The 22,316-nt window shown below is 45.0% G+C and overlaps 1 protein-coding gene across 1 annotated transcript in view; it reads right to left on the bottom strand.

The window, feature by feature from the left end:
• Tmem163 (transmembrane protein 163) overlaps nucleotides 1-22,316 on the bottom strand; it is a 183,547-nt gene that overhangs the window by 27,382 nt on the left and 133,849 nt on the right. The window contains exon 5 of the mRNA XM_027417767.2: nucleotides 3,081-3,177. Coding sequence (XP_027273568.1) covers nucleotides 3,081-3,177 — 97 coding nt within the window. The remainder of the gene's footprint in view (nucleotides 1-3,080; nucleotides 3,178-22,316) is intronic.

Below are 22,316 nucleotides of genomic sequence, written 5' to 3'. Positions count from 1 at the left end.
ACATCCTACTCAGAGACACTGGCTCATCCATGTTCATTGCTGCTCTTTTCACAACAGCCAGGAAATGAAAACAGCCTAGATGTCCGTCAACAGATGACTAGCTAATGAAAATGTTGTCCATGTACACGATGGAATTTTATTTAGCCATTAAAAATGAAATTTGCAGGAAGACGGATGGAACTGAAAAAAAATTAAGTGAGGTAACCTAGACTGAGGACAAACACTTCATGTTCTCTCTCATAGGCAGAGCCTGGCTTCTACTTTTTGTATATGTATATTATGTGGGTGTGAGTGTGTGTGGCTCCCAGAAAACTAGAAAGGTGAGCATGAGAGGCCAGTGAAGGATGCACTAAGGGTGAAGGCTGGGGGGAGTAAGAGAACACTCACGATACGAAAATGGAAGGGGTGAAAGGGTACAAATGGGTTGTGAATGCAAGAAGACAGGGGAGTGGAGCTCATATTGGGATAGCAACCAAAACTGTCTGTCTGTCTGTCTGTCTGTCTGTCTCTCTCTCTCTCTCTCTCTCTCTCTCTCTCTCTCTCTCTCTCCTCTCTCTCTCTCTCTCTGTGTGTGTGTGTGTGTGTGTGTGTGTGTGTGCAACATGAGGAAATTTGTTACTAATTTATGAAAGAAACTGGGCTGTGGAGATGGCTCAGCTACGAAAGTACTTTCCTGGAAAGCATGGGGACCTGAGTTCAATCCCCAGAACCCAATGAAAAGCTGGGCCTGGTGGCACACACTTGTAATCGAAGTCCTGGGGAAACAGAGACGGGTGGATCCCTGGGGTTCAGTGGTCACCATTTTAACCAAATTGGTGAGCTGTAGGACAGTAAGAGATCCTGCCCCAAAGAACAGGGACAGCATTCCTGAGGATAACACTGGAGGTTTTCCTCAGACCACCACACACTTCCACATCCTCGCACACATCCCCCTCTCCACATGCATTAAAAGTAAATAATTTATTATGCCCTGGTAGTGTTAAGTGGCCCCGAGTGCTACTTGGGCAAACAGCAGCCTTTGCTTTGCAGCTCAGACACTCTTTGTTACCTCTTAATGATGCTAAAAAGCTTAAAAATAACACCAGCCATATGAGGGATATCCAGAGTGGTATAATTTATAATTTTTCAGTCTCATCCCAGAATTAATAAAAGATTGCAGTAGCCTTGGGTTGTCCAAGGAAAGGGCCCGTTTTGGGTATAACCATGTGACCCTTCATGCTTTAAACCTGATGTGGGCCAGATCATTAGAGACCGATAGAGTGAGTCAGGATTGAAATCCTTGAACTTCTTCACCTCACCTCAGAGCATCTGCACCATGGGGTGATGAGTGACTACCCACAGCTAAAAGTGCTTCTGCTATTGAGAGAGAAACAAGGAACACTTCTACAGAGGCCTGTGGGCAAAGTCATCCATCCCATGACATTACGCCTGCTGGAAATTAATCTTTAATATCTTAATAAATGAATGTGTCAGATGGAATGGTGCTAAAACATCCTACCTAGTAATATTTCTTCAAGCTTAGGTGTCTTCATATCCTCTGAAGAATGCAGGGTGGTACCTATCTGAGGTGTAATGTACACAATCACACTTGATGCCTTTCTCTGTTAAGCAGATTCTAGCAGAATTGGTCATATGACATAAAGATTGATGGGGGAAGAGGATAGGCAGGTCTAAAACCTTCAGCAGCTGGGCAGATCATGGGAGATAACTCAGTGCTTAGGAGAGGAGAGGCCCAAGCATGGACGTGGTCTTAGTATTTTGTTGAGCTAACTCCATTCCTGAAAATGACTGAAAGCCCTAAGTAGGTGGCTTCCCATCCTGTTTTCCACCTTTCCTTCCTCTTATTTTCTGAGAGATCAGGGGACCAGTTTCAGGCACACTTGGTGATTAAACAACAGTTAAAGGGCTGATGGACTGTGAAAGAGATTGCTTAAAGAGAGGCAAGAAACAACACAAGCAGCCAGCCACACAGATGCCTCTACTAGATGTAGTAGACTATCCCTTTAAATTTTCATTAACTGTGTGTCTATCTGTCTGTCTGTCACTCTGTTCTGTGTGTGTCTGTCTCTGTTTCTGTCTCTCTTTGTCTCTCTCTGTCTCTGTATCTGTCTCCTTCATAAACATACTGGGGGGAGGGAGCAGGAGAATTACCCTCAAGATGATACAGGATCTATAAGAAACAGACCTTGGACAGTATATAGATATTTCATCCAAATTGAAATATTGCCTTCTGGAGCAAGTCTCTTTAAGACTCAGGAAGTAAAAGAAACTTACAAGGTATAGGAAGTCAACAAACCTCACAAGTCTTAGGAAGCTCCTGAAATTCACAAGGTTGCATTCCCAAAGTTATGCAAGTATTAAATAAGCACAGATGGAATAGGACATCCATTAGATTAATACACAATCATTCTAACCCATATAAAATGGTGTGTTGTGGTCAAGCTGAAATCCAAACACATCCTACAAAGTAATGTTTCTTGTTACATTGTTATGAGCCCAAATGTGAAAATTTATAAAGGCAGCATTTTCATCACCTAGTAACCAAATCAGTTGCCTTCTATTAAGGCTACCCAATAGGAAGCTACAAAATTATCCAGAGAGGACAGGGGAAGAGTTAAAGTAATCGCCAGAGGACAAAACAGTGAGAAACATCTCTGTCAGAAATTGTGTCTTCTAGTTTATATATCTAGACATCAGTCATTCTGGGAAACCTAAGAATATAGATTTACATACTACATTGAGATGCAAAAGAAAAAAGAAATGTTTCTTATTATAGCAATCATTAGATGAATTCAGACAACAGACTGGATCACAGTTGCACAGATATAATTCTTTTTTATGAAATGAAAGGCATCCTGCTTTAAAAGTAGGCAAAAGGGCCAGCAGGACACAGAAGGCAGCACCAGCTCAACTATGTGGAGTCTCATCTGACCCAGAACATCACTATACTGTGTCGTTTGTATCCCTGTAGTGAGTTCTTCTGGCCACTTAAATGACCTCCCCTTACCCACCCACTTCGGCAGACCTGTGTGAGAATAGAGACAGACTCCAGGAAAGAACTTAGGAAAGAAGGACCTTACCACTTCAGGGAGCAGCCTTGTTGAAAGGTCATGGATGGCTTTGACCACTATGCATATAGATGACAGAAGAAAGATCACCCCCAAGATGACACAGGCTCTGTAAGAAAAAGAGCATGAACAGTTGTGTAGTTATTTCCTCTATATTAATATATTTCACCTAGAAGGGAGGTTCAAATCCTCAGAAAGTAAAGGACACTTACAAGTCTTAGGAAGTCAACAAAACTCACAGGACTCAGGAAACTCCTGGAATTTACAAGACTCACAAGTCACTTCTCGAGTGCTACATAAACAGTAACAGTTGCTTAGAAGAAGTGACTTTCTTCAGTGGAACTGCCTTCAAGTTGTATAGGGAACTCCTGGCATGCAGTCTTTGTGACTTGTCACCCAGACTAGGGTGAGCTTTTCAATGATACAGCTGCCTTTAGTCAACCTGTGCTCCTGTTAGTAACCCCCACGAAACTCAATGTTCACTAATCTATTAGATGGAATCATTTCTCTGGCACCTTGTCAATTCCTTATCTGTAATGGATCCCAGGGACTTGCTGAAAAGTTAATATAAACAAACCAGTGAGCTCTAGGTTCAGTGAAAGACACTAGAAGAGGAAGCCTGAGGTTGCCTGGCCACACACACACACACACACACACACACACACACACACACACACACACACGGGTGGGGGAGCAACAGACAGAAAATATGTCCCTTAGATAATAATTTATGTCTTCCATTTCCCAGTGTCTACAGTAGCATGTAGAAGATGTCCTCAACGCATCTGTTGAGTAGGTACGACCAACTAACTAGTTAAATAACCAAACTAATAACTATTACTAGTTTACCTACCTGAGAGTTTCTCACCATGGAGTCCGAGGCAGTATTGTCTGCTTTCTAATGGGTTTGAGGAAAGGGAGTGGGGACTCCTAACCTTCATCCCTGAACCCTCGAACTAGTGACATTGTAAAGCAGCTCTAAAGTGTAATGAAAAAAATCAAAGTTTTCGACCAAGTCTGTTAAAGTTGGACTTGCAAACTGCAGCCTACCTTCTGTATACACTACCAGTGTGCACGAGAATGTACTCAAATTTTGACTAAAATCTCACTTTCCTCTTCGTTTCAGTGTGTTGCAGACTTGAAAAATTTCATAGCCCCTGCTTCCCAAAACTGTGTTAGGGCCTGTGTGTCAGAGCCCTGCTGCTTCTGCAGCCCAAAGCAGCTATGAATAGCTCAGGCTGCAATGCTATTTTTTAACATTGTATTAATAATATATTGTGTTTACACAGCAGCTTTCTCCTCAGGCACTCACAGTTCTGCACATCAGCTCCCAAATCCCCTGGAGGGCTCCTCACCTCCAGGTGTTTGTTTTTCTGCAGTTTATGAATGGGGAGGGTGATGTGTGTTTCATTAACACGAGGAGACAAAGTCAGAGAGACCAGGGTTAGGAGGCTTGGCTCAAGGTCATGCAAAGCATTGAGTTCTACTAGAAATAGAGCCTGAGGGGCAGGGTACAAGGTTCAGTGGGTAAAATGTCTGCTGCACAAGCATGAGGATCTGAGTTTGAATCTCCAGCACCCCCCCAAAAGAAAAGACAGGGTGATCCCTGGGGCATTAACCAACCAACTACCTGAATCAGTGGGCTCACTGAGAGTTCATGGTTCAAAAATACGTGTACAGGGGCTGGAGAGCTGGCTCCACAGTGAGGAACACTTATTGCTCTTCCAGAGTACCGGAATTCTGCATCCAGCTGTTCAGAGCCAACTGCAGCTCCAGCGCAGGGAATCCAATGCCCTCTCCTGGCCTCTGTGGGCACCTGCACACATGTGGCATATACATACAGAGACACACACACATGCACATAGACTGTAAAACAATTAAACATTAAAACAAAAACAAAACCAAGTAAAAAGAAGTTGAGGAAGATATCTGATGTAAACATCTCACCTCCACACACATAATCACATGCACATGTACATACACACAGGAGCATGTACAAACCACACACACACACACACACACACACACACACACACACACACACACAATGCACATGCCACAAGAAATAGAAACTGATTCAACCAATGACCTCCCATCCAACAAAGACTCTGGGCATCCTGTCACATGACCACCATCACATGACCACCACCACTCTAGACTCTCCAGAACATCACTCTCCAGAACATCTCAAGGGTTTGGGTCAGAAGCAAATAGAGAAGAGGAGACTACTTCTCCATCAGCACCAAGTGAACTTCTGCTAGGTCCTGGAGGCAGAGGGGAATTATTCCCTCCACACACCTGCCTTCTCCTACACAGGCAGACATACTGAGTGAAAGGGGCCCTGAGGGGCCAGGGCTCCAGAAGAATACTCACTCCTTTTCTCTCCCTCCTAAATCCCCACACAGCTTCCTGAGTTAGAGAAAACAAATGACCTACCACCCCTTCAATAAAGCAAATGGCCCACCACCCTTCTATGCAATCCCCAATTGATGGCTCAAAACAGAGCTGAGATTCCTATGGGACCTCTGTGTGTGTGTGTGTGTGTGTGTGTGTGTGTGTGTGTGTGTGTGTGTGTGTGTGTGTATCTGTGTGTGTGTCTGTGTGTGTGTCTGTGTCTGTGTGTATCTGTGTGTGTGTATCTGTGTGTGTGTCTGTGTGTGTGTCTGTGTCTGTGTGTGTGTCTGTGTCTGTGTCTGTGTGTGTCTGTGTCTGTGTCTGTGTCTGTGTCTGTGTCTGTGTCTGTGTCTTGTGTCTTGTGTCTGTGTCTGTGTCTGTGTCTGTGTCTGTGTCTGTGTCTGTGTCTGTGTCTGTGTCTGTGTCTGTGTCTGTGTCTGTGTGTGGCCAGAATCCACATTATCTGAGAACTTGCTAGCAGGAAATTCTGAGTGAATCTGCCACAGACCTATTCCTGGGCTTTGCTGAGAACATACCCAGCAGCCTGCTGGGTACACACAGGAAAGAGTAGCCCGGCTCTCCCTCTCTCACGGCAGGCTTTCTGTGACTATACATTCTGATCCACCTATTAAGTGACAGGCCACAGTTGGGAAGTATTTACTTACTGCAGGTCCACCTTATGCCAAGAAACCTGCCAAGCACTAGAGTGTGCACATAAGCTGAAGTCCCTTCTTCAAAAAGTGGAGAACAGAAACATTTAAATCACACTTTAGAAGGGAAGGCAAGCTGACTCTGAACAAATCAAAATGATCTCAATAATGGGGCCCATGGGGGCCAGGGAAGTGGCACAGTGGGTTCTCCCACCGTGCAAGCATGAGGACCTGAGTGCGGATCCTGAGCACCTACATAAATGTCAGGTGGGGAAGACACAGTCTGTGAACCCCAGCACTGTGGGGAGGAGGGACAGACTGAGTCTATGACCCCAGCACTGTGGGGAGGAGAGGCAGACTGAGTCTGTGACCCCAGAACTGTGGGGAGGAGGGGCAGACTAAGTCTGTGACCCCAGAACTGTGGGGAGGAGGGGCAGACTGAGTCTGTGACCCCAGCATTGTAGGGAGGAGAGGCAAACTGAGTCTGTGACCCCAGCACTGTAGGTAGGTGAAGTCAGATGAACTCCTGGATTCATTGGCCAGCTAGCCCAGCATATCAATGAGAGATTCTGTCTCAAAGAATGAAGTGAAAGTGATGGAGACATCGGATGCTGACCTCTAGCCTCCACACAAATACACGCATGTACACATGTGTGCCCATACAAATGTGTACATACACACACAAACAGGCACCCACAACACACACACACACACACACACACACACACACACACACACACACACATCACAATTCCTTCATTCAGCTCATTAACTCTGCACACCCACTTGGTGTCAGGAACCATTCTCAGGAACAAGGGGGGCAGGTGTTTAGGGGAAGAACCTTCCAGGTAGATTGAAGACAAGACTTAAAGGTGGAAGTCTTCCTGACATCATGGGGATACAGCAAGTCTGCCAGAGGAGGGGGGAGGGAAGGAGTGGGAGTGAACAGCATAAAGGGAGAGGCAGGGGGAGAGGGGTGGGGGATGAAGCCATTGAGTTCTTCGAGCAACCTAAGACATGGAATCTACAGATTGGGAAGCCACAGGGGGCCGGGGCTTGGAAATGACAGGCTGTGGCATGTTTTAGCAGGACTGTGCTCTCTCTGGCAAAGCAGAAACAGGCAGAGCAAATACAAAACCCAGGCCAGGTAAGGGTGGGACCAAGCAGGTTGGACCAGAATGGAGACATTCTGAGTTGAGAGCTGCTCTGAAGGCATGGTGAACAGGTTCTGTTAAATATGGTCCAAAATTAATAGGAGTCAAGAATGATGAAAGGCTTCAGATCCTGGAAAATGGACGGATGGAGCTGTTCTTCCCTAAAATGGAGACTTCAGGAAGAGTGAGTGTTGGGGAGGTAGGGGGATGGGGGGATCAAAACATCTGTTTCTGACACACTAAGTTAGAGACTTCTCTCAGACATCCAAATAGAAACATTTTATTCTATTTTTATTTTGAGACAGGGTGGCATATAGCCCAAGCTGGCCCTGAATTCTCGAGGTAACTAAGGATGACCTTGGACTTCTGATCCTCCTGCCTCCACCTCCCAGTTGTTGGGATGAGAAGTGTGTACCACCCTTCCTGGTTTATGTGATTTGGGGGTGTGGAACCCAGGACCTCAAACATGATAGGAAAGCACTCCACAAACAGAGCCCCCTTCTGAGAAGGCAGTTAGAGGCAGGAGCTCAGACTGTCCAGGTGGGAGCATGCTTAGGGAGTCACCAGCACACAGACTGAGCTTAAGCCTTGGACACAGATCTGATTATGATAAATGTCCAGAGATAAGGGTCCATGCTGGGTCCTAGCTGAGAAGCTGGGTAGAGAAGTGGGCGAGGCTCACCGCCGAGGAGCCTTCTGCTTTGAGCTGAGCTGACAAATACTCTTCTGAAGCCATGGGGAGCCTTGCTGTTCTGAACATGATGGAGTGAGACAATTAAATCTGCATTTTCAAGAACTCACTCAGACAGTGACTGCCATGAGCATAGCCGGGCCTAGCCTGCCTTATCCATCAGTCCACGGCTATGATCCATATACCCTCCTGTGCTGTGGTATCCCAGACAGGAAGAGTGCCAGTTAGTATGCCCTACCTGAACCAAGGAACCTGCTCCACGCTGGGCTGATCATTCTCCTTCTGCACTTCGTTTGTTTTTGTGACTGGGTCTCATGTAAGGCTGGCCTCAAACTTAAAATGGAGCTAAGGATGACCTTGAATTTCTGGTCTTCCTGCTTCTACCTCTTACGTGTCAGGATGACAAATGTGCACCCCTATTCCTGGTTTATGTGGTGCTGGAGATGGAACTCCAGGTTCCGTGCACACTAAATACTCCATCAACTGAGCTGCACCCCAAGTCCCTTTTCTATAGGCTTTAAGCCCAAATAAAAGCCAGCAAAGACTTTGAGATGATCCATTCCAGAACAGGGATAGCTGGAGGGCTGAGCTGGGTGGGGACTGTCGGCCAGATTGGTTAACCAGTGTCCCCAGGGGAAGTCAAGCTTCCCACACCCTGGCTGGCTCCCTTCTCCCCCCCCCCACCAGATCAGGCACTCCCTTAGAATCAGTCAGAAGCTACAGGGCCTTGGGATTGAGGCAGTACACTTCCAGAGAATTCTGTGGCCTAAGGGTAAATCACAGACTGCTGAGAGGGAAGGGTGGGAGAATGAGATGCTACCTCCCATAGCAGGAGGGACAGGACAGTGTTAGAGCCTATGGGACAGGGAGAAATATATCAGACAGCAACACATGCAACAGTAACACAGAGGTCTGCTGACTGCTAACTAGCTGGGCCAAACCTTTGCACCTGGAGATGGTTCTCGCAGTTCATTCTCAGAACTGGTTTGTGATGGAGAAAAGGGAGCAGACTGGCATCATAAGCAAGCAAGAGGCAGATTCCCAGCATGCCTGTGGGCCACATTCACTCACTCTCATCTATTTGTCCCATTTACAAGGCAAGGCCATTTGCAGTGCCTCTGTATGAAGGACATGAACAAGTGACCTACCAGATGTCCCTGTGACTCGCTTGTATTCTTTGCCAGCTCTGAGTGATGATGACACTAACTCAAGCTGAAGCTACAATTATGCAGCTGCTTTGGCCTCATCACTGCCCAGTGCTCCTCAGAAAGAATTCTGCCTGCCTTGCAATCTTGAGGACCTGAGCTGGACCCCCAGAGCCGATGCTTTAAAACAACCCAGATGCAGTGATTCTCATTTGTGGTCCTGGTGCTGGGAAGCAGAGCCGGGTGGACCCCTCTGCTCACTGTCCAGCCAGTCTAGTTGAACCAACCAGCTCCAGGCTGGGGAGTTGGCTCAGTTAAGTACTTGCCATTCATGTATAAGGAGCTGAGTATGGGTCCCCAGAACCTTCGTAAATTGGGTGGCTGTGGTGGCCACCTGTAATTCCAACCTTGGAAGGCAGAGACGGGATCACAGAGTGACCTGGCTAGGGAGCCTGGGTATATCATCAAGCTTTGGGTTTGACCGAGAGATCTTGCCTTGATGAATGCCTCAAGAGAGTGCTGAGGGTGATTCCTGACACCAACCTGAGGCCTCTTCCATGTTCACATACACATACAAAGTCCCCACACGTGTGCCCACACACACATGCATGCATACCACATTACACACATAAATGGAAAAAGAAAAAAACTGAGGTGAATGATGGAAGAAGGCACTGAATTCTCTCTCTGTCTCTCTCTCTGTCTCTCTCTCTCTCTCTCTCTCTCTCTCTCCTCTCTCTCTCCCTGAGTGCACGCACACACACATGCCCAGCTCAGTACCCAGTATACATGCTTCGTAGTATGCTTTGGTGAGTGGAGTCAATGGCTTTGCTTCACACACACACACACACACACACACACACACACACACACACACACACCCTCTAGCATAACTGCAGTAACCCTTTCTCCAATGTTCCCAAGCTACTTGATTATAGCAGTTAAAGTAATTGGCTTAAATCGTTCGTTTGCTTTGAGTCACCTCTGGGATTCTATCCCTAAAGAAAAAGCTTCTTACAGGAGAGTGTTCACAGGGACCTTCCTCAGATCTGAACATGAGGACTTTCAATGTTCCACAAAAAGGGAGTTTAAGCAACCAAGTTCTCTATCAGTATGGTTGGCAGCCGGGTGATTCAATTTGTGTTTGTTTTGAAGTTGATCTGACAGAACAGAGTGGAGTTTTAGTCACCAGAGAGAGAAGGGGAAGTGAGAGGGAATGTAAAGAACTCAGACAAGGGGGGATGCAGAACACAGAGATGACTTCTGGGCTACAGAAGTATTGCTTTGTGCATTCTACATTTCAAAACAACTGGGAGAGTGTCTTATTCCAATGCACAAAAATGATTATCAAAACTGATAGAAGTGCTGTGACCCAGAGTCAATCATTAAACATCAATGCTGAGTAAATAGTTGTGCTGCATGGGCTTCAGCAACACTGACAGGACAAGGTCTGTATGTGGTTAATATGAACAGTTCCGGGTATTTTCAACCAATGGTTAGGCAAATCATAGCCTCAGGACCTGTGGCTAGAGAGAGCCCCATTCAACTTTTCAGGGACTCAGTTTCCCTGTCAGAAAAACAGGAACAAAAAAGAGAACATTTCTCTCCTGGTATTGTGGTACATCTGTGGTTAATCTTTGTCTCAGTTTGACTGGATCTAGAATCACCTAAAAGGCCATCTGCTGGGTACTATTGTAGGGAATTTTCTTGATCAGGTTATTTGAAATAGGAAGACCCATCCTAAATGTGCTTGTCACACCCCGGTGCCACCCCAAACAAAGGGGTAGGAGAAGGTTTGTTTGTTTGTTTGTTTGTTTGTTTTCAATGTTTGCCTGCTTGCCTTCCCTCTTGCTGGCAAGTTCATCTATTCTGCTTCTACCACTGCTGTATCCCATCACTGGCATTAGAACCCAGGTTAGGGGCTTCCAACATAGACTGAAGACCAGAAGCTCTCCAGGAATCCTCCGGTCCAAACATGGACTGCAGAACTGCCAGCCTCATGGACCAAGAGCCAAGTTAGACCTAGTCTAACAGTGGTTAGACTTCCCCACTGTATCTTGTAAGCCAATCTAGTAAATCCTCTTTAATACATGTTCATTCTTAGATCTGTTCCTCTAGAGAACCCTGGCTCATACAATGTTGTGGAGATTAGATTATGCATATATCAAACACTCAAGGTAACATTACTTATCTAATCTTGCCATCCTGGGACTTCTAGTGAAATCTGTCCTTGCCTCTTTGAAGCTATCTTAGGGCCATGTCCTCTGGGACAAATCTCCTGAGGCTAAAGCTTGGTAGCACTTAGATACAGAGAACAGGTGATTTCTTTCCATAGTGCCACCAGGAACATGTCTTATATCACATCAGACTGACTGGAGGACTTGAGAGATGGGGTTTAGTGTAAACCCAAGAATTAAGGAAGTCTGTGGTCTGCTGAGATTTAGAAAGCCAGTTAACAACTGAAGTCCATACCTGCAGCTTTTGAATATAGGATATTCTTTATCTAAATATTCTTTTTTTTTTTTTTTTTTTTTGGTTTTTCAGAGACAGGGTTTCTCTGTGGCTTTGGAGGCTGTCCTGGAACTAGCTCTTGTAGACCAGGCTGGTCTCGAACTCACAGAGATCCACCTGCCTCTGCCTCCTGAGTGCTGGGATTAAAGGTGTGTGCCACTAACGCCTGGCTAGTCCCAAACTTTTGTGCCACTATCGAACCAGCATATCCTGAAAACAGGTCACTATTGTAGGTGGAAGAGTCTGTAGCTGGGTGAGTATTTAGCTTTGTCTTCTGGTAGTGCTCAGAGTGCTCAGGGCCACCACTGCCTGGCTATCTAAATATTCTTTATCTGCCAATCTAAATAAACACATACCGTGTGTGTGTGTGTGTGTGTGTGTGTGTGTGTGTGTGTCTGTCTGTCTGTCTGTCTGTCTGTCTGTCTCTCTGTTTGTCTTCCATGTGGAAATCAGAGGACAATATTGAGTGTAATTTCTCATGTCTCACCCACTTTTGAATAAAAAGGCTCTTACTGGCCTAGGGCTTATTACTGTGTAAGTAAGTTAAACTGGTGCCCAGCCAGCCCCAGGGATCCACCTGTGTCTCTCCAGGGTGCGGGGGTCATCTTGCCTGGCTTCTCATGTGGGTTCTGGGGGATCAAACTCAGTCTGTTGTGTCTGCAAGGCAAATACTACCAACTAAGCCATCATCTCAGACCCAAACACACACACACACACACACACACACACACACACGTTTCTTCCATGCAGTGTGTGTACACATCTTTTCTAACATGAACTTCAATATTGCTAAAGACAGTAAGCTGGGCAAGAATCAAGAGTCTTGGGTTCCAGATCTATCTGTGTCATTCATTAACACTGAGGGTGCATAGAAAAACTATGGCTTCCCTCCTGCTAAAAATGATTTTTCACTCTCAAAAATCCTGAAGCTAAAATTCTAGTTTGGATGTGGCAATGGGGTTTCTGGCTCATGAATGATTTTTATTTTAAGCCAACAGGTTTGAGGTACAGATTTGTTTGTACAACCAAAATACAAGAACTGAACAGTAGGTATTCACTGGTAAGCTAGGGGAAAATACAAGTTTCCCAAGAAGCCATCTACAAACTGTAGGAGCTTTTCCACACAACTTACAAGAGGGCTGTTGGCTGGGGGTCAGGTGCTCCAGGGTTGTGGCCAGCTCTTATTTATTTCTGTACCTTCTCTGTGACCTACATACTCTACTCTTGAAGAAGGGCTGGTAGTTCCAGCAGGACAGGAAAGAACAGATAATAAACAGAACATTTAAGAAGAAATATTGTGTCAGGCAGTGGTGGCACGCACCTTTAATCCCAGCACTAGGAAGGCCGAGGCAGGTGGATCTCTGTAAATTCGAGGTCAACCTAGTCTACAGAGTAAGTTCCAGAACAGGCTCCAAAGCTACACAGAGAAACCCTGACTTGAAAAACAAGAACAAACAAACAAACAAACAAACAAACAAACAGAAAGAAGTGTTGTGCATTCATCTAATTGGAAAGTTGGTTTGGTGTGTGTGTGTGTGTGTGTGTGTGTGTGTGGGTGTGTGTGTGTGGGTGTGTGGATGTGTGTGTGGGTGTGTGTAGGTCAGAGGAGCTTAAATTTTACGCTATTGATCAAGTTCCTATACAGGGACTCACACTGACCTGGAGATAACCAAGTAGGCTGGGCTGGGTGGTCCAAGAGGCCCAGGAACGCCCTTTGTCCCGGGGTCCTCAGTGCTGGGATTACAAGCACTTACTTCCACAACACACTTTTTATGTTCTGGAGACTGAACTCAGGTCTTTATGTTTGCAAGTAAGCACTTTACCAATGGAGTTATCCTCCCTCCTTCATGGGACGCTGGTTCTCTATGCAGAATTAGTTATTCCAAATAGCAATACACTGGAGCTTCACTACATTAAAACCTGGAGACGAGTGTGTTAATAAATAATACAAAAGCCTTAACCTCATGGGGCTGCTTCCTAAAAATTCTGGAATTTAAAGTTACATTGAAATTCATTATTAGAGTCACAAAATGCTAAGGCTCCCCTTAAAATGCAGCTCTGGGGCTAGGGAGATGGCTTAATTAGGGAGATGCATGCTGCTCAAACACAAGGCCATGAGTTCAAGCCCTGGCACCCACATAAAAGCCAGGTACAGTGACACACACTTGTGACCCTAGCTGGGAGAGGTAGTACTAGGATCCCTGGGGCTCACTAGGCAGCCAGCCTAGCTGAATCAGTGAGTTCCAGGCCAGTGAGAGATCCTGTCTCAAAAAAGGAGGGCTGGAGAGATGCCTCAGGAGTTACGAGTGAGTCTTCTATTCCCAGCTTCCATGTCACACAGCTCACAACCACCTGTAATTCTAGTTCCAGGAGACTCAATGCCTTCTGCTGGCCTCTATGGCTAACAGCACTCATGTGTACATACCCCTGCATAGACAGACAGACAGACAGACACACACACAGACAGACAGACAGACAGACACACAGACAGACAGACAGACAGACAGACAGACACACACACACACAGAGAGAGAGAGAAAGAGAGAGAGAGAGAGAGAGAGAGAGAGAGAGATTCCGTTGTTAAAGCTTTAATTAAAGATGTGGACGTCTCTATGAAGACATCCTTCCCCTAATTTAATGGAATCTATTACAGTGATGTAATTTCTAAGCACAGAGGAAACTTACACCCCAGTGAACCGCCTTCTTGCTATAAAAGCAGGAGGAAGCAACTGAGAACCTAGGCTCGGGAAACAGAGTGCTGGGCTGGATTATAGTGCCAGAATTTTCCTGTCCCCTTGGCCTCAGGAACGCTATGTAACTCCTCTTTGCCCAGTTCCATCATCTATGGGTTGGGGTCAGCTATTTGACTGTGGTAAGTGAATTCCCACACAGAGGTTTTCAGCACAGGATCTGATGATACAGACTTTAAAAGACAGCGATGAGTTAGGAGATGGCTCGGTTCACAGAGTGCTTACTTTTCAAGTATGAGGAAGACTTGAGGTCAATCCTCAGAACCCACATTAAAAGGCCAGGTGTGGCAGTGTCTGCTGGAAATCTCAGCCCTGGGAAGAGGGAGACTCAAGGATCCTGGGGCTTGCTGTACAGCTAGCCTAGCCAAATCAATGAGCTCCAGGTCAGTGAGAGACCCTGTCTCAAAAACAAAGGTGGAGAGCTCCAGAGGAACCACACCTGAGCTGACCTCTGGCTTCTTTATACACACACAGCTGCATACGCACACATACACAAAAGAAGGCTCAGCCCATCAGAGGGAATCCGCTTCCCTTTTCCTGTTCCTGAGTAGCTCCAAAAGGAGAAGAAACTATGCAAATTAGTTAAAAATAATAAAAATGGTCATAATAAGAAGTAATAACAGCAATTACAACAACTATAAATATTTTGGGCGCTAAGATCAACTAAGTTTCAAATACTTGTGAACCTTGTGTGTGCATGGAATGATATTTACCCCTATACCAAATCTCACAACCAGGGCACATGCAAGGAGTCCATTGTGCCTGTGTTGTGTTGGAGTCACAGATCCGACACTCACTGTTCATTCTTTGTTTTGCCAACAAAATACATAGCCTTGTATGGACACACTGCCAGCCCCAGGAGCCAAATGATTCAGGGTGCAATAAAAGGTAAAGGCTCCTATAACTACCCCATAATTATTCTATCAGCTCATCTTAGGCTCATCTCAACTGCCCCATTTTGCTCTAATTGGTCTGCCCACTGATTCTGAATTATTATGCTGTTTGCTTTCTTTAAAACAAGAGGGAAAAGATCAAACCCCATGCATGCTGAAAAAAAGGAAAGTGCAGTGCTTTACAGCAGCCCTGCAGGCCTGTCCCCTCCCTAAGTTCCAGCCTGCTGGCCTTCAGACAGATGGGGAGGGTTGACCTCACCCTCACAGTGCTTGTTTAATGAGGCAATGGGTAATCACAGATCCGCATTCAATCTGCCCTATTAAAGCCCAAGGTAGTTAAGTGAATGACAGAATGAGGGTCTTGTGTTTAAGACTGATGCCTGTGTACACAGTGCTTTTATTAACCATTAACACACTTTGTGGGGTTGGGGAGGAGGCTCCTGATTCAAAACCGTGAAAGAGACACGCAATTTACAACCATCGCTGATTTAATGGCTTGTAGCTGCATGAGGAGGCGGGGCTGGCATGTGTGTGTGAACGTCACCAAACATCAATTAGGGAATTGTCCACCAGCTTGTTAAAAAGTCACATGCTAAAAACTGTCCTTAACAGAAAAAGGCTGGGACATGGTGCTCAAATTTGTAATGATCCAGGAATGACAGACAATGGGGGACAGGCCATTTCCAAGTTTCTGGAATTTGTCTTTCGGTTTTGCTGTTGTTGTTTTTCAGTGTTTGGGAACTAAATCCACAACCTCACATGTGCCACACCAGCACTGCACCTCCTAGCTAGAGCGCCCCATTTCACTTTCATTTAGGAATATTTGTTTATATGTATACATGTATATATGTGTGTGTGTGTGTATTGGTATACAAATGACATATATGATGATGGCTGGGTATTTATGTGCATGTGTGTATATATATACATATATATACATACATGTATATTCATATGTGTGTTAATTTAAGTATATGTGTGTCTGTACATATATGGCATTTGTGTTTACAGGTATGTGTGCATAGGTATTAATATACATGTGGGTGCATGCATGTGTGTATATGTGCATATATGTTCATGTGTATATATTGAGCTATTAATGGTGTCTTTCCAGATCAATCTCTGAGAAAACATGGACAAGCCTTCTCTCCCCAGCTTCTCAGTCTTCAGTCCTCCACACCTTTCTCTGCTTCATAAAAGGCAACTGCAACTAATTAATTAATTTTAAGGCGCATCAATGACTTCCACAAATAGGGAACAGCATCTAGCACTACTGCGACTTCCTGCATACCACCAGACCTTCTAACTTCAGTGTCTCCTCTAGCAAGCAGCATTTCCTAGTGCAATTTCGTATGCTTCAGATGACAGGAGTTGGTCCTCCCTCTGTAAAGTCTGGGATGCATCAGTTTAAATAGGAACAAGTGTTTCCACCACGCACTGCTGGTTAGTGATCACTGTCAACTTGACAACCTAGAATCACCCAGAAAGAGAACTCCACAGGGGATGGTCTAGCTCAGGTCAGCCTCTGGGCATGCTTGTTTCGAGGTTGTCTTAATTTAGTAAACGAAGGTAGGAAGACCAAGACTGAAAGTTAATGGCACCATTGCCCATCTTTGGGCCCTGGACTGTATAAGAACAGGAAAACCAGCGGAATGATTAGCACGCACACATCCATTTCTCTCTGCTTTTGACTGTGGATGCAAGATGATCAGTTGCTTTAAACCCCTGCTGCTGTGACATCCATACAATGGTGGGCTGGAACCTGCAATTATGCTTTTTGTCAGGATATTTTATCACAGCAACATATAACACACACACACACACACACACAAACACACACACACACTCACACACAAACACATTAGCTCACGTGTGCGTGCGCGCATCGCATGCACTATAGTAGAATGCTGAACTGAAGCACCGGCTACTTTAACCAGATCCCAAGTACATCTTCCCAAACACTGAAGCATCATTCATGTTAGTGTACAGAACCACCAGCTGCCTGAAAGAGCTAGAAAATATTTTAGAAATACATCTTGAGATTCGTGAGTAGACCTTTCACGTATTCCCGAGAATCCGTGAAAAGGATTGCTTCAGATGCTTGGATGGCTATTCTTCAAGTTACATATATTCAAGATGAGAAAAATCTCACCCAGGTTCACCATGAACAAATGGGGCTGGCAGAATTTCATTTTCTTTTCCCATGGTTCCCCAGCACCTAGTAAGTCAGTTCATTGCCTAGAGTGCTCTATTTTCATTCAGGTGTGTGTGTGTGTGTGTGTGTGTGTGTGTGTGTGTGTGTGTGTGTGTGTGTGTTATGGGAGGATATATTCACATGAATTGCAGATAGATGTGTGTGTTTGTGATCTCATATGTGGAAGGCAGAATAGGACATCAGATGTCTCCCTCTATTGCTCTCTGCCTTGAAAAAGAGCCTCTCACTGAACCAGAGTCTTCTTGTTTTATTCCAGCTCCTCTGCCTCCCAATACTGGGGTTATAGGCACATGTGGCCACACCCAGCTTTTTACAGAGATCCTGGGGATTCAAACTTGGGTCCTCATGCTTACACTGTAAGTCCTCTTACTCAGTGAGCCATCACTGACTTCCAGCCCCATTATAACATTTCTAGAAAGAAAGGAAGTATGGCAGTGCAGTTGGGTGAACTAAACTCTGGCTTGATAAACACTGCACAAACTCTTGATTAGTCAAGCAATCAATTTGGGCTGAGCAATCCAGGTTACGTCTTTGAAAGCCATTTTAGTTTTAATGATAGCATCTTGCCTCTTTAAGTGAAATTCCTGATGTTGGCCATAGTCTCTGTTATTCTTTTACGCTGCAGCTGCAGGTATAAAGAAAGGAAGCTACCGATGAACAACCCATGTGGAGTTTATTTACCAGAAAAGGGGAAGGATGGGGTTGGATTGTCAGCCAACCCAAGAGGAATGGGGGGGGGGCTGGACCTTTTAAAGGGAAGGCTGTGCATGTGCACATGCGCAGAGTCCTCACGAACGCCGTCGTAATGTGTGGTGGGTGACGTGGTGATGACGTTGCACGTTTTCCTGTGCGTGCCCCACCTATCGTTAGGGGGCAGGGTCATACAGATCTATGTTCTTACAATCTCCCCAGAGGATACTTTAGTGATATGTGAAACAATTCTGATCAGAGAGTCCATTTGAAGGAATTTTGTTTCTGAGAAAATAACCAAATACATGTGAAGTTGTGCAAGGATCTTAGATGCTGTGTAACATGAAAAAAAACCCACATATGCTGTGTAACAGGAACAAAACACATGGTTTTGGTTTTGGTTTGTTTTGAGACAGAATCTCATGTAACTTAGTGTCTTAGTTACAGTTTTCATTGCTGTGAAGAGACACAATGACCATGGCAACACTTTTAAAGAAAACATTTAATTGGGTAGCTCTATTATAGTTTCAGAAGTTCAGCCCATTATCATCATGATGGAGAGCATGACAGTGTGCAGGCAAACACAGCTCTGGAGGAGTAGCTGAGAGTTCTACATCTTGCAGGAAATAGAAAGTCAACTGACAGTCACACTGAAGGAAGCTTGAGCAAAAGAGACCTCCAAGCCCGCCCCCACAGTGACACACTTCCTCCAACAAGGTCACATCTCCTAATAGTTCCACACCTATGCTGGTCAGAAACTCACTATATAATCAAAGATGCACTGATTCTCATATCTTAACCTCCTACATGCTGGAATTAGGGACCTATTTATGTGATGCTGGGGACTGAACCCAGGGCTTCATGCTTGTAGGCAAGCACTCTACCAACTGAGCTGTGTCATCAGTGTTTGCTGAAAGAGAAGATGGTGCATCTAGAAGACACAACATTCATGGACACTTAGAGTCTATCAAGAGCTTTTAAATCACAAAGAATCCTCACTCTAGTGATGGGGGATGTCCTTCTGCATATATGTTTCTCTTATTGGTTGATAAATAAAACACTGATTGTCTAGTAGCCAGGCAGGAAGCATAGGAGGGCTTACCAGACCAGGAGAAGGCTGGGGAAAGGAAGGCAAAGAGGAGCAGACAGGGAGACTCTATGTAGAGGCAGAAAGCGTAACATACTGGGGCATTACTGGGTAAGTCGAGAGCATGTGGAAATACTTAGATTAATAGAAATGAGTTACTAATTAAGAGAGAGCTAGCCAGTAAGAAGCCTGAGCCATCAGCCAAACAGTTTATAAATTATTATAAGTCTCCGTGTGCTTATTTAGAGCTGAAGGGCAGCAGGACCAGGCAGAACCACCTTCACTCTAGAAAAGTCCATGGAGATACAGGGAGGATATACAACAGACACATAGCAAGGACCAAGTTTTGTAGCATATGAACCTGGGCATGTATAAAGAGATGGAAAGAAAAAAATCTACCTTCATCATTTTCTCTAGATGTCAGGATAAAGAGTGATCTTAGTTTTCACACTGGTATGCTTCACTTTGTAAGTAAATATAAACTAATTGAAAAACTAGGAAATCCCATTATATTTAGAACACACATATTTTTTACAAATGGTTTTCGGAGAGCTATGAAAAGGGGGGACTCAAGTGGGGACTACAGAGTTGTCATCCAACACTGATAGAAATGCTGCTGGGTAAGTGACACTGGGCAGTCAGTAAGGCTACTTCCAACATAGCAGTCAGTCCAGCCCCTCCCAAGATCCCGTAGGAATTCATGTCCCCGTTTGATTGTCAGCTTTCCAGGGTCTAGAGTCACCTAGAAGACAAGCATCTGGGCGTGCCTGTGAAGACGTGTCTATATCGGACAGGCTGATGCAGGAAACATCACTCCATATGTTGGGTTCTGAATTGCACATCAAGGAGAAAGAACGTGACCACCAGAACTCATCTTCCTATTTCTCCTGACTGGGGATGGAGGGCAATGTGACCAGCTGCCTCACCTGCCACCATGACTTCCCTGCCATGACGGGCTGACTGGGCTGTCAAACTCTAAGCTAATGTCAACACCTCTATCCTTAAGTTGCTTGTCGGTATTTTGTCACACTGACAAGAAGAGTAATGGATATAGCATTTGAGTCCCGAGTCACCACCTGCATCCTTTCCCAGCTATTGCCTTTAGAGCTCATCCTTGGAATGTCTCCGTTTTCTCAGCTATCACCCATCTTCCACTGTGGATACTCTCAGATTTAGGTAGCTAACAAAGGAAAAAAAACAAAAAGCAAAAAACAAAACAAACAAAAAAACCACTTCATGATTGCCCTCCCACAACCAAATGAATCTCAGAGGAATTAAAAAAAAAAAAAAAAAAAAAAAAAAAAAAAAAAAAACCTCCTTCAATCAACCTACCAAAACCATTCTTACTCTGTAGAAGAAGAAAGAAGCCTGAATAACGCCTTTCAGGCTTTTTCATTAACTCACTAACAGATGTCTTCTGTGGAACTAAATCTAATAACCTGGCCTTCCCTCTAGGGTTGGGAGAAGAATAAATCAAAGTAATTATGTCTGGAAAATCGCTAATGTGCAAATTTACTTTCTCCCACAATAAATTTTCCCGACACATAAGCATGAATACATACAAATGCATATAGTACACATTTCCTTTGTTGACTTTTTTCTAAAAATTGTGTATGTGTGAATGTATACAGCCTTGTGTGGGTTTGTACACACAAGTGTAGTGCCCTTGGAGGCCAAAAAAGGCATCAGATCCCTTGCACTTGCAGTTAAAGGCAGTTGTGAGTTTCTAGATATGGATGCTACAAACTGAACCCAGGTCCCTTGGAATAGCAGCAAGTACTCCTAACCAGTGAGCTACCTCCCCATCCTGCTTCCTTTGAAATGGACCAGTCCAGTGTCTTATAACACAGAATCCAAAAAGAGAACATTCACCCATCTTCCTATATTTCCTCAATAATGTTCTATTTATTCTGAGCTTTGGGGAACCCTTTTATTGTCAGCTCTATCACAGTATGGTTGTAATGTATAGAAGGGAGTAAGGAGACTCGTATTTGTCCTACTTTGCTACAAAATGGTGTCCTTTTAGGAGCCTTGGGATGAAACTCAGCTGGTAGGGTGCTGGCCTCACATGCATGAAGCCCTGGGTCCATCCCCAGCACCACATACACGTACACCAGGTGTGGTACTGTACACCTGGAATCCCAGAGCTCAAAGGTGAAGGCAGGAGGATCAGAAGCCTAAGGTCATCCTGGGCAGCCTGAGCTGCATGAAACCCTGTCAATTCATTTAACTAAATGCTGTTTAAAATGTGTATGCTGCTCTAATATCCCAGCTGATCTGGAAGAGATCAGCAGGATTAAGTACGCAGAAACCCAGTAAGGAAGCAGGGTGAACTTGTTGGTTCCTTAGCAAGGTGCAGCCATACATACGTTCAGCACAAAACCACAACTTGGGGCCGGAGAAATGTCTCAGCAGTGAAGAGCACTTGTTACTCTTCAAAACAACAGGGGGTTCAATTCCCAGCACCTATGTCAGGCAGCCCACATCTACCTGTGACTCCAGCTCCAGAGCGTCTGACACCCTTTTCTAGCCTCCGAGGGCATCCACATGTATGTTGGCACATGTACACACCCCTGTACACACAAATGAACATTGAAAAACCAAGTAACCATGATCACTGTCCCTAACACGCCCAAAGCCCTGCCCTTCTATGCTTGAGAGTTTGCAGGTAGATGATGTGCACCTTGGCTAACTCCAGCCCCTGCTGTTACAGTGGGGTGCACCATGAGCAAAGAGACTACTCCCCAAAACCTGATCCCTTCCCCCACTTCCCTTGCTCATGTCCACACAGCACATGACAAGCCTCAAATGCTGTGAGGCTTCCCATTAACACTTGAGCCAGGTCATTCTTGACAACTGTTTCAAGGCAGAAACAACACAGACAGAGATATGACTCTGAGTCCTTTCTTTCTCTCCAAAGCTTTCATCAGCCCAGTCCCACCCACCCCCGCAGCCAAAAACCTCCTTTGCTTTAATAGGATGTGATATTTGCAAATGTCAATTCCATAATAGAGAAGTGTGTACTTGATTCTCACCGTGCTCACCACGGCTGCAGACAATCGCATCCC

Source organism: Cricetulus griseus, chromosome 5 (genome assembly GCF_003668045.3).
Source record: "Cricetulus griseus strain 17A/GY chromosome 5, alternate assembly CriGri-PICRH-1.0, whole genome shotgun sequence".
NCBI lineage: Eukaryota > Metazoa > Chordata > Mammalia > Rodentia > Cricetidae > Cricetulus > Cricetulus griseus.
Note: the sequence above shows the minus strand (reverse complement) of the source record. Positions and strands in the feature narration are given on the sequence as shown.